Source organism: Austrofundulus limnaeus, unplaced genomic scaffold, assembly GCF_001266775.1.
Source record: "Austrofundulus limnaeus strain Quisiro unplaced genomic scaffold, Austrofundulus_limnaeus-1.0 Scaffold72, whole genome shotgun sequence".
NCBI classification, from domain to species: Eukaryota; Metazoa; Chordata; class Actinopteri; order Cyprinodontiformes; family Rivulidae; genus Austrofundulus; species Austrofundulus limnaeus.
Window position 1 is genome coordinate 1,300,774 of NW_013952474.1, and position 12,829 is coordinate 1,313,602.

A 12,829-nucleotide genomic window follows, 5' to 3' on the forward strand; every position below is an offset into this window, starting at 1 on the left:
GCTTCAAACTTCAGCGTTGGCTGCGATTTTGACGCTGAAATCGCGTTCGGTGTGAACGCAGCATTAGAGCTGATTTGAGACACCTGGCTGTGCTGCAAAGCTGATTCTGGATGACGTTGTTGGAAAAACACTCGACATGAACCAATCACTGCCTCAGATTTTATGTTCAAGAATATTGTTGGAGAAATRTCAAGATACAACTGTGAAAATGATAAGTTCACTTTCAACAGACTAATGTTGTCACCTTGTACTTTTTGTCTGTAAATGACGAAAAGTTTTTTAAATCAACAACTCAGCAGCTTTAAAGTTATTTTATGTCTCAGAGCCTGAGATAATGTTGAGCTGCTCCCTTCTCCTTTTCGCCACTGTCTGCAGACAACACCGGCTTTACACTCAGACACGCACAGACAATGTGCACACAACCCGCTCTGTCATTAACAGCTTGGTCCAAGAGGAGCGTTCAATGTTCAGTCCCACTGTAATTAATTATTTATTTATTTTTTAACCTTTGTTTCTTTTGTATATTTCTGATTAAACCTGTTTTCCACTTTATAACTGAGAATAACASWCAGGTGTGGAGGAGGACAGCTGTAATCTCTGACTTCAGTTCATCTCAGACCCCTAGTGRAAACTCTTAACCACTTAAGAGTCCTCTGGATCAGTCTGAACTTTTCTTGAGAATAAGAGTGATTCTTATTTTGATAACTGGCACTTACACTAAAGTCTGAGAGTAGGAGTAAATCTAAGAAATTTTCAGCACTTAAGTCTAAAAATCCACTCTAAGAAGTTTGTTAAATATGGGCCCAGATCTTTAGATGTCCTGAGCTCCAGGCTGGTCCACAGAGGGGAAAGTTGTACACAAACCAGATGAGACTTTTAGGAAMCTGGTCCATGAGACAAACCCAGACCTCTGTTCCCAGATCTTTGTCAACAGGTTTTTATTTCCTGCTCCAGGTCTCGTCTGGGTTGCCAGATCTGCCTGACAAAGTCTCTGGACGGCATGGTGGTCAGGGTTCCTGAGAGCGTCGCAGACATCCGACAAACCAAAGACGGGTCGTCCTAACCCGGAGGAACCTGGAGGAACCTGGCTGTKGGGGGAAGGGGGCGGGGTCTGCCACTGAACTGTTTCTTTTTTTTGTTTGTTTTTGTTCTAGAATAAAATATGAAGCAGCGGTTTAGTATTTATGATAAACTAATGTTTAGAATCTGGTTGTTTCAAACATTTCCTCCACATTTGAGTAAAATGTTGGAGAATAGAAACAGCTTCAAGTTCAAAACATTTAAAAGAAATTAAAAAACACGAAATGTGTATCAGTATATTTTTATTTCTATATAACCCTCAGTGTAACAGTTTTATCGTGATTGTACATACAGAAAAATACAAATAATAAAAACAAACCTTTCTAACATGCTGAATCTCACATTTTAAAGCTGCATGGTAGGCAAAAAAAAACAAACTTTAAAACCTGACAATCTGCTAAAGATGAGCACTAAAACGTCCTGTTTGTATCAGCTCTTTCAAAATAAAGCTGTCTTTAGACTATGAATAAATGATTAAAGGCAACAACAGGCGCTTGAATATTGGCAGGTTTGTTCCAACAAACACTTCCTATAAATTGTAAATTAGGTTTTAGAATTTTGATTTAGTTCAATTCTTTTGACAGCAAGTGTAAAATGTATCTACGCTAAAAACTGAAACTTGATTTCCATTAAAAAGAAATAAAACATCCAGCAAACAAACAGCTACTGTAAGGTGTCTGATGAATACTACCWGTAGACTTGAACGACCTCAAGTTGAGCATAAGGTTTGACTCTGACAGGAGGGATGAGCTAACAGTTAGCCTTGGAAGAAAACTGCATCAAGCTGAGCGCTACACCTAAAATAATCCCTTTTTAGCTGAATGCCAATTATAAAGGGTGAGTGAAAAAATCTCTACACATTTTTATTTCAGAAACAAAAGGTAGATTTCTGAATACTCCAGCAAAGTCATAACCAAAAAGTTAGCCATACTAATGTATAATCCACTAAATTAAAATATAGCTTTGCTAATGCTAAAACACTAAATGTGAAAAATATTTTTTTTTTTTTGCAGAAACTAACGGCTAATCACTAACCACCTTCGTCTCTTTCAGCTGAGGACTAGTGGGACTGATAAACCTGTTACGATAACGTTTGAGACTTTGGGGATTCCCTGCAATTCTTATGTCCCTCCTGGCTCTGTTGTATTTTGTTTTGTACTTTTGTAATTCTTTCATTTATAATAACGCTTAGTGGGGAAAAAATTGTTAGCAAAGTTAAAGTTGTCCAAACCTAGTGGAAACTAGCCAGCTAACAGTTTTCAAAGTTTGTATATAAAAAAAGTTAATTTGCTAAACCGTGTATCAAAGTCAAGGTCCATGGGCCAAACGTGGCCCATCACTAAATTGTATGTGGCCCGCAAAAGCTTCAAAGATATGTCTGAATATAAGCTGCTATAACCCAGCAAGTACATCTCCCATACTGCCTGTTGATTATTTTACCAGTGAGTAAACCAGATGGAGGTGCACAGGGTTCAACAGTAGCTGGAGAGTAACAGAGTAACTGTTTTATGGAGCCTACCTGGACTCTGTGAGCTGCAGCCACAAAACCTCCAACCTTCTTTCTGATTGAGGCCTGAAGTTATTTTACCATCGCCAAATAAATTGACAGAAGAATGGTAAATGGACTGGACACCTTTCTATCCAACCAGGATACTCAGAGCGCTTCACACTACAATCTCAGAGATTAGGAGATAGTAATGAGATTTGAGAGATTTATGGTATTTTTTGTGTGTTTGGATCCTGTAGTTAGGGTTTAGCTTAGTTTCTTTGAGCCAAAACAAAGCGGCATTTTTAGAACGTGGAGCTGCAGCTGATGCAGATGGACTGATCAGAACCTTTATAGACAGAAGAGGGAAGCTCAAAGGCAGAGATGGAGGCAAACAAAAACCCTCTGGTACTAGGGCTGCCACGATTAGTCGACGACTAATCGATTATTAAAATAGTTGATGACCAATTTAATAATCGATTAGTCTTTTTTCTCTCTCTCCAAACTGCTTTGACACCTTCCACTGCCACATCTGCCTTTCTGTCCTTGACACACATGCACAGTAGTGGTAACTGGGGTAGGCCGTGGACGTCACAAGACATTATACAGACAGGCTCTGGTATCATGGCTACCTGACAACGGAGCTCAAAAGTGTGGGATCTTTTTTAAGAAAATGAAAGAGAAACCTGTACAATATCTGCAGAGCAGAACTTACCTTCCACAGCCATTATTTTTAGTTAGCATATAGCTAAAATCTACCATGGTTATATAATAGCAGCTGCATTCTGGCGCGAGAAACTATGTTTTATTTTCAATTAACGTATGATCCGATTAGTCGACTGAAAAAATAATCGGTGATTAGTCAACTATAAAAATAATCATTTGTGGCAGCCCTATCTGAGACGGAGGGAGGACTTTGACAAAGAAGTAGGAGAGCATTGTTAGCCGTATGTCAGCCTGCCCGACAGCATTAATCGTAGTAATYACAAAGAGACAAATATTAAATTGGTGAAAAAGAATGTTCCCAGTTGTTGTTGCAACTTTGTGTGTCGATACCTTTTGAATCATAAGAGATATTGCACATCTGATTGCAGCAATCAATTTCTGAGACAACCAAGGTCGACCAAAGCGTTGCAGTTTTATTTTTAATAGGCCATAAGTGAATGATTTAGACGTGAAAAAGAAGGATTTAAAAGCATGATGACCACCTTCACATTGGGAACAACTTGTCCTTCATCCACTTTAGCAGCTTTTAGAACATGTTCTGGACATAGCCAAAAGATAGACCCCCTCACCCATTAACTGCTGGAGTATTCAGAAACTTCAGTTTCCCTCTTGTTTCTGAAATAAACAGGTGTCCTGGGTCTTTTGACTCAACGTGTGTATATTTTCTCATAAAATCCCACATAACTAAGTAAATACAAGTAAATGTTTTTAAAACTGCAGGAATCCACTTGCATTYAGGCCATGTACAACAGGTAAKATGATATTTGTTCACAGCAACACAGAATCAGGAGTGTATGAAATGGAAGGTTTGGCGCTCTGAGGTGTTCCACACTCAGACATACGACTCCTCGGAGAACAGAAGCTGCTCCAAGTCCGGGTCCAGGTTGGGATCGCTGCACCTCTTCAGCCACTCCCTGCGACCCTCGGCCACGGCCAACACCACCTGCTGGCTGCTCTGAGGACTGCTGCGGGGGTGGGAGGAGAAGTAGTCCCTCACCACCTTGGTGGCACATGGGGAGAGGCAGAAACCGGCTTCGGTGGCGCCCCGCTGTGGATCCGGCTCGGGCAGCTTTAGACCTGGGTCGCTGGGCAGCCTCGCCCGGGTGAAGGCGGAGGCTCGGTCTACGACCTGCCACCCCGGCTCGGAGCCCCGGCGCTGGTGGAGCCGCTCGTTGCTGTCCTCTGGACGTGGAGTCTGTCTCCGCCTGAACAGGGACAGAGACGGCCCGCTGTGTTTGTGGAAGGGTGACGGAGACGGCTGCTTCTGTTCGGTGGTGTTACTCTGCGCCGGACGCCTCTTGACGATGTCCAGAGAGGACTCCGGTTTTGGATGTTGGCTGACCCCTCCTGCATCCTTTGAACCTCTGCGGTGGGGTTTGGGTTTAGTCCCTTTCTCGGTACCTACCTGTTTGGAGAAACACTTTTATAAAAAGTTTAGGTTTTTTAAAATGAGTAAAGAAACGTCCGCTCACCGTTTTGTCATCTTCATCCACGTTCTGACCTTCTTGCTGGGTCAGCGAGAGCCTCCGGTCTTTCTTCAGCCATGAGTTTGGGTGTAGACCCATGCAGCCCTTCATCGCCCCCCAGTGGTGAGGGTCTTTGGCCGGAGAGTCTTTAGAATGGTTCGAGAGATCGCTGGGGGTCCGAGCAGAGCCTGAGGCGAAGGGCGACGGAGGAGGGATGCAGGGTGGATCGGTCGTCAAGGTCCCGGATTGCTCGGTGCCGAGGGAGTCCAGGGAGTCCAGGGAGGAGCGGGTGGGGGCGGGGGAGGTAGAGGACAGGCTTGAGAAGCTGGCCCCTAAAGCCGCTGATGGATATCCCTTCTTGGTGTGGGTCTGAGTGAGCGTCTGGCTGCCTTCGTCCCCCGCAGCAAGTCCATCTGCGCTGCCCGAGATGTGTGGACAGAACCGGGCGGCGTACGCTATCGCTGGCTCGGAGCGCCGCCGCCGCTGCTGCTGCAGATGTGCTCCCTCTAGGGACAGTGAGTCCAGGGTGGGGGAGGTGTCCTCGGCACGTACCTTCGGTCTCCTACGTCTCTCTGCGAGGTGAATCCGGATGCCAGGCAGACCATGGGTTTTGGTTCGGAGCGCCTCCGGATCAGCGTCCTGGTCGTAGTCGCTGAAGGTGAGGATGGACTCCAGGCTGCTCTGCAGAGCTTTGAAGTGGAGAGGTCTCTTGCTGCAGGAGCTTGGAGACCCCCCACTGATAGCGTCCAACTCGTTCTCCAGGCTGTCGTAGGACGAATCAGTCAGAGGGTAAACCCACGACTCTACAGACAAAAAGATCCATTATTTTATGTCAAACTAATCTAATCACCCATAAAAACAACAAAAATACTTAGAAATACTCCAGTTTTCCAGTAAACCTCGCCTCATATTTAYTACCTGTTGATCATGTTTTTGTATTGGTAAAATATCCCACGAATCTATCTGATTCAAGATGGCCAACATAGAACAAAGTGGCAAAGCCATTCATCCGTCAGTCTTGTGAGCTGATAGGTTGAAAAAAATGTGCCAAAAAATAAGTATGGCACTGCTTTCCATTTAGTTGTGTGGATGCATCTAGATATAAGAAAGGATCCCTATCAAAAACTGGGTCGCYACATTTGAATCCAAGATGGCCGCTGCCAAATATACCTATAAATGTGAACGGGCCGCCCCGATCCTTTGAGGAAATTATACTTCTAGTTTTTATGTTGCTTCAAAATCTAGTTTCCAYAAATGATTGKGGTGGCCAAAGATTAATCTGTGGTAGTTAAGACCACCATTGATCTCCCCCTGGCTGCACCAGTGTACCCGGTGGTGGGTACACCAGTGTCTGTCATGCTTCTTCTACACAGCCTAAAACATTCAGGTTTATTTACATGATCTGTCCGGAAAAACACTTAAAAAAAAAACTAGTAGACAAGAGTCATTCTCAACACATTTATCACAATTATCTGTAACTTCGACTCCTTATTTTAAAATGTGTAYGAAGTAGAAAGTCATTACTCCTGTTTCTTTTAGGCTTGTTTTTATTCTGGCTTGTTATTGTTAACATAAAGAAAAGAAGAACTGTCCAGATATATGCTGTGTCCTGGATAGTGTATTTAACTGTGGTTGGATGAGTAGTATAAATATATACCATACTGAAACTCTACTGGTTTGTACAGGACACAAATCATGTCACACTCCAGAACAGATTAGAGATGTATGCAGCTGAAACAGGAAGCCCAGTGCATCTCAAAGTTTTCATTATAACATAACATTTTAGTCATTATGGCCTTTAGAAACATGTTTTATAGGGAAGTCACCTCCCAATAAATGTTAATTTGGAATTTTTACTGCTAACTTTTACTCAGTACTTATCCTTCTAATACTTAAGGACAGTTTGWATTAGAAATTTACTTTCAATATTTAAGTACAATAAATATCAGATACTTTAAGAATTTTACTCAAGTAATATTCTTAGCGAAGACTACAACTTTTACCAACGTAATCTTATTGGAAGATACTTTTAGTGGAGTATAACTTTGAGGTAAAGATTTGATGTTTGATGACAGTCTGAACCGGGTCGTGTTGCTGCTGTACCTGGACCCGTCTCATCGCTGCTCGGCCTCCTCGGGGGACCTCCGAACAGGACCGAGGGCTCCTCTCCCAGGATCTGAGGGCTGCGCTCGATCATGAACTTCACCAGCTCACAGACCTGCCGTGACACCAGAGGAACGAGGACCTCCRTCAGCCAGAAGCCCTACCAGTGTGTACCACTTCCTGTTTTCACTCTGCGTCATTTCTAAGCAGCTGTTCCACATTAAGAAGATTAATCATAAGTTTAGACACTTTTCTGGAATGTTGACTTGTTTAAGAGGCTCAGAAAGTTTAATTTTAGAACTGTTTGACTTTCTGCTCTCGACCCAAAWTATAAAAATGTCAAACTGTTCTAAAAAAAAAAAACCCTTTGAGCCTCAAACAAGTTGACATGCCTCAGATAAAAGCTGGAGATTTGGAAAAGTTGCAGTAAATCACAATTAGCAAAATGTAAGGGATCCAATAATTACGCAGTGACACTCTTTTATGTGATTCATGTTTTATAACCAGTCACAATAAAGACCTTTGTAATAATGAGTTAATAATTTCAGATTTGCTGCATGTGGCTCACTTGGATTGAATCCCGGCCCGGGGGCCTTTCTGGGTAGGATGTAGGTGTGTTTTCTCTGGGCACTCCAGCTTCCTCCCACAGACCAAAAACAGGACTGTTAGAATAATTCTCTAAATTGTCCCTAGGTGTGAATGAGAGAATGAATGATTGTTTGTCTCTGTCCCTGTGATGGACTTGCTGTCCAGGGTGTCCCCCGCCCCTCACACTGTGACTGCTGGATGTGGGCACCAGTGATCCTGAAAGGAATTTCAGATTCTTCATCTCTAAAGTTTCCAAATGATCTGTAATTTGTTGGAATTTGGTGATTTTGTTAAGTAAGTGTTGCTTTGAAAATTGAATTCTCATTGGTTTGGAATGATGTCATCATGAACTCGGACCAAAGGRGGAATCTCTGGCGTTCAAAATGACACCAAACATTATATGAAGGGATTTCCAGGCAGAGAAAAACAAACAATTTCAAAGAAAATCAAAAGGATTCATTTTGGAGACAAACTGTTTGAAAACCTATATTTAAAGACAGCTTATRAGAATTATATATTTTAGTTGCAGGGATCAGATGCCAACACGTAAAGTTGAATGGATTATCCATAAATTACAAGGATTTTCCACCGTGTTGCATGAATACAGACGTATAGAGAAAATMTCACAGATTGTTTTCAAAAACTCAGCTTCATATTTACCTTACATGTCAGAGCCTGTATGGAAATGCTGTTCCCTCCTCCCACTAGACTGTACCTGTTCCCCTGCAGACGCTGCTGTTGTATACTATGAAAGAACTACCGTMCTCATTTTATATGAAATTTATGGATTTCTGAAGGTTGTTATGTAGGTAAATGTCCGAAATGTTGACATGTMTGAAGATGACATCCTTATAGACTCGTTTTTACACAAAGCTCCAGAATATATAAAAAAATGTTTTCAGGTTTAACGCAGCCTGAGCTTCTCCTTATGGAAGCCCATTTCYRCCACCCTGATAAAAAAATAAAACTTGTATCTCATAATTATGACTTAGCCATCTCATAATTATGAGATAGTATCTCATAATAATGAGATAGCTAAGTCATAATTATGAGATACAAATTTTATTTATTTTTTATCAGGGTGGCGGAAATGGGCTTCCATATCTCCTGACTCTCATCACTTATTACTATTCTATTTTATTATTTCAAACTTAATCTTCCTTTTGTCAATTAAAAAAGACAAAGAATGTTTAAATTGTATAAATACAATTTAAACAAAATAAAAATAAATTTCCACAGTAATATTTAATCATTCAAGGTTTGAACAAGGTACAGAACATTTTTAAATATTCATTCTTTTAAAGACAACCGTAGTTTGCAAAACTTTTACCAGCAACTGCTGTGAACCTTCATCATAACAAACAACTAACTCTGGCCTAAAGATCTTAGTAAAGTAATATAAATACAAATGACCTTTTTCGTTCCCTCTCCCTCCACCTCGGGGCTGCCCAGCAGGCCAGGAGGCCAAAGCAAGCTGGGAGCGATGCAGACGGATAAATTAAAACTGGTCATCTGGTTCTCCTGAGCGTTGCTCTGGATGCCGTGCAGCAGAGCCAGTAAGTACCGGAGCAGCAGGGCGTTCTCTTTGGCCAGGCGACAAATCATCCTGWGTCAGAATAAAAACAAGAACAAAATAAAAACTAGTAAGAAACGTACAAACCCAAAACAGATGGGACGTAAAATGTGAATTTWAAAAAATGACTGTGACGATTTGTCAATTTTATAAACACTTTTTTTAAATTCACAGTATAACAAATCTTTGTGCACCGATGTCTTCCACAAATGCTGCTTAAAGTTCTGCTGTGCAAAAAAAAAAAAAAAGGGAATGCGGCAAAGTGGAAAACTATTTTGTGGTCAGGTGGATCCGAATCTGAAATCCTGTTTGGACGCCACATCCTGCATACTGAAGCCGGGTTCCCACCAAACGTGTTTGGAGCAGACAAAATTTTCCTGCCGCATGCGTTTGGCTGCTTGTCAACAGCTGTCCATTCACATCGAACGCGTCTGAAGACGCGCAATGGGAGGAGTGTCTTTCTTCGTTTTCCGGTTTGTTGACGTTTGAAATAAAGATAAAATAAATAAAATAGCTTTGTTTTATTTACTAAAGAGCAAGCGAACGTTGCGCACAGCAGATAATTAATTCACCAGATAATTTAGAGGTGGTTTAGTTTCGCCACTCCAGCGAGCTGAGGGACCTTTTTTTTTTGTCCCGAGGTCAGCGAGCTGCTGTCTCATCACATCGGTGCTGATAACTCCAGCCAGAACACCAACTGCAGACTGTCAATTTCAGCTAAAGGCTCCTGTCCGTCTGTGTCGGGTTCATGAAACCGTCACATGAAAAAAATATTCTCCCCCGATTGGTTGCTGCTGTGTGTCGAGCAGCCAAAGTTCAATTTGTTGGACTCCAGAAGCCGCTGCTTTGGACATGCCGCATGCACGGAAAACGCTCTGCCGCATCCTACCGCTACCTTGCGCACTGCTCTGAACTGCCAAAACGTGCCGCAACACTCTGCGCTGCTCCTAGATGCGCGGCCACCATAGACTTTGCATGTAAACTGGCTGCTTTGGCTGCTCCAAAYGCGTTTGGTGTGTACCCAGCTTGAGAGAGACCATTCAGCCCATTATCAGCAAACAGTTCAAAARCCTGCCTCTATGGTRATGGTATAGGGGTGCATTAGTGCTTTTAGTGCAGTTATTTTACACGCCAGTTGWAAACATTTGGCATGTCACGATTGTTGTGTTGACTGTTGAACAGCTACAATCCTCCATCAGACCAGAATGGAACAACATTCCCTCCAATTCCTYCTGAACTGATCTCCTAGACTGCTATCAGCCTGCCTCTCTGATGGTGTGGGGGTGCATTACTGCACAATCTGGAAAGTTTTAGAACATCTGCTTCACATCCAGATGCCATCCTTTCCAGAGAAGGTCTTGCAGATTTCAGCAAGATGATGCTGAACTACAACCTGCTTTTACTGCTGCCAGAATTTTTTTTCACAGAAAATCCCTGAAATCCTCAGTTTAAAGAAATGTTCGTGTAGTTCCACTGAAGATAAAATATGGATTTATCAGGTTCACTGATTTCTATTTGTATTTTACATTTTACCRTATTTTAAAGTTGAGGTTGTATTTGAGTCTCTAAGTACCTCTTTATGTCCTGCACCTGTTCTTCTTCCTCCTCCTCTTCCTCCAACACGTCCATCCATTCCTCAAACAGCTCACAGCCCAGCAGGCTGCCGGGGATGCTGCGCAGGAAGTCCTGTATGAGAGAGATGTGCAGAAGCTGTAATCCCTCCAGATGATAATAGATGATAATCCAGATTACATTGATGAGCCCGTGTGAACAGCTTGTCCTGCTAATTCAGCTGCAGAGTGGGTCAGCAGATTAATGGTCTTACAGATGTCGGTCAATAAAGTTGAGCAACAACAGTACCTTGAAGACTCCGGCTACGATGAAGATGTGGTCTCGTGAGAGTGGGAGCTGGGACTCCCCGGAGTCCAGAGAGTCCCGCAGGTCCCTGACGGAYCGCGCTCCCGCTGGCCGACGGAAGATCCCCCTGGTCCAGGAGCCCTCGTGATACAGAAACCCAAGCATGTCCTGGAGTTAAAGGGGGAGAAAAAACATAATCTGTAAACCTGAATTTAAACAGCATTTTTAATGGTAAACAGACTGTACTTATATAACACCTTCTATTCAACCAGGATACTCAAAGTGCTCCACACTACAATCTATGTCCTCATTTACCCATTCAGCACTCTATTAGTTTAGTTTATTCACTCATTTCATTTAAAAGCAAAGCAAATTCAATAAACAAAAAAATACAAATGAAAATTAAAATGAAATGCAGCAGAAAGAAGAAAAAATCTTGTAATATCTGTGCCTTTTTCCATCAAAAAATTCAAACAATAAAAAACAGAAAAAAATTAATTAAAAAAATTTATTCTTTCTCAGACCATTTTTAAGGATACATATTATGTCATTTCATATTTCTTCAACAGACTGGATTGTACCATTCTCCTAAACTTGTACATTGATCCTGAACTTTTAATATCATTCTCCAGATTATTCCACAATTAGATCGCACTACAAAGCTAACTTGTACAATCTATGTATAGAGACTAATCAGTGCTTTAAATCACACTCATACACTGATGGGACACACACCAGAGGCAGCGGGGGTTCAGTGTTGTCCCCAGGAATACTTTGAAATGTGACTGAATAACAGGTAATCGAACTGCCAACTCTCGCATTAGAGGACGACTCCCCTAACCACTCAGCCACAGCCGCCCATAATTTAATGTTTAATCTGATGATATAAAATGTAAACTTTTTTTTAATAGAATGAGGTGAATTTGACTTTGAAGACAGCGACATGTTTGTTTAAATTTGTCCGAGGTGGTCTGAGGAGACCAGTTCTAGAGGTTTTAGAGGATTTGAGAGATTTGGAGGTTTTAGATGAACTGATGAGACCAGTTCTGGAGGTCTTGGAGAATGTTGTGCCATTCTGGTCTGATGGAAGATTCTGGCTGTTCAACAATCCTGGATTGTCGTCCCTGAATTTTTTTTTTTATCATGAAAGACTAAATTTTTTCAAGTGGTGTGTAAGCTGCCTGTGCTAGAGGAGCTAATGCACCCCTATATCATCAGAGAGGCAGATTTTGAACTAGGTGCTGATAAGAGTCTGGATCTGCAGTATGGAGGACACATTTATGGAGGACACATTTTCCAAACAGAATTTCAGATTTAGATCCGTCTGACCACAGAACAGTTCTTCACTTTGTCTCAGTCCATCTTGTTTGCGTGATAGAGCTTTAACCAGCATTAATGGAAGGCATGGTGAACTGTGTTTACAGTCCASGCAGTGATGTCCAGAAAAGACTCACAGCTGTTTTTAAGCAGTGACTCCTGAGGACCCTGAAGCTCACGACCATCCAACATTGACTTTCAACTTTTGAGCTCAGAGATTACTAGCAGTATTAGCTTTAACAGTAGTAGCAGTGTTACCAGTAGTAGCATTAGAGTAGTAGCTTTAGCAGTAACAGTGTTAGCAGTAGTAGTTTGTTAGTAGTAGCACAAATTTCCTTTGGTTTGTTTCTGATTCACTCTTTTTTCAGACGTGTTGTTGCCATCAAATTCAAAATAATTTAGCTGTCCTACAAGACAGTTCATACATGATGTTAACTTCTCCTTCTTGGAAACCATACTTTTAAATTGGAAAAATAAAAATTATCTTAGCATTAATCGGTATAGAAATCTTCTGTTAGATCACTTTAGTCTTGAAACAGCCTCTGCCGCCAACTCGGATCAGTTTTTTTGGGCTCCTTTGATCGGTTTCATCACATAGTGATGTTGGGGGGTTGTGGGGGCATTGAAGCTGAT

At 41.8% G+C, this 12,829-nt stretch overlaps 2 protein-coding genes across 2 annotated transcripts in view; one reads left to right on the forward strand and one right to left on the reverse strand.

Moving 5' to 3' along the window:
* The window catches only part of LOC106519153 (adrenodoxin), a gene marked incomplete in the record, with an annotated part of 11,170 nt that extends 9,759 nt beyond the window's left edge, over positions 1-1,411 (forward strand). The window contains 1 exon segment of the mRNA XM_014010699.1: positions 955-1,411. Within this exon segment, the coding sequence (XP_013866153.1) occupies positions 955-1,063 (109 nt within the window).
* Positions 1,412-3,398: 1,987 nt separating this feature from the next.
* The window catches only part of LOC106519154 (rho GTPase-activating protein 20), a gene marked incomplete at its 5' end in the record, with an annotated part of 15,160 nt that continues 5,729 nt past the window's right edge, over positions 3,399-12,829 (reverse strand). The window contains 6 exon segments of the mRNA XM_014010700.1: positions 3,399-4,697; positions 4,765-5,561; positions 6,862-6,976; positions 8,863-9,055; positions 10,596-10,708; positions 10,883-11,047. Coding sequence (XP_013866154.1) covers positions 4,125-4,697; positions 4,765-5,561; positions 6,862-6,976; positions 8,863-9,055; positions 10,596-10,708; positions 10,883-11,047 — 1,956 coding nt within the window.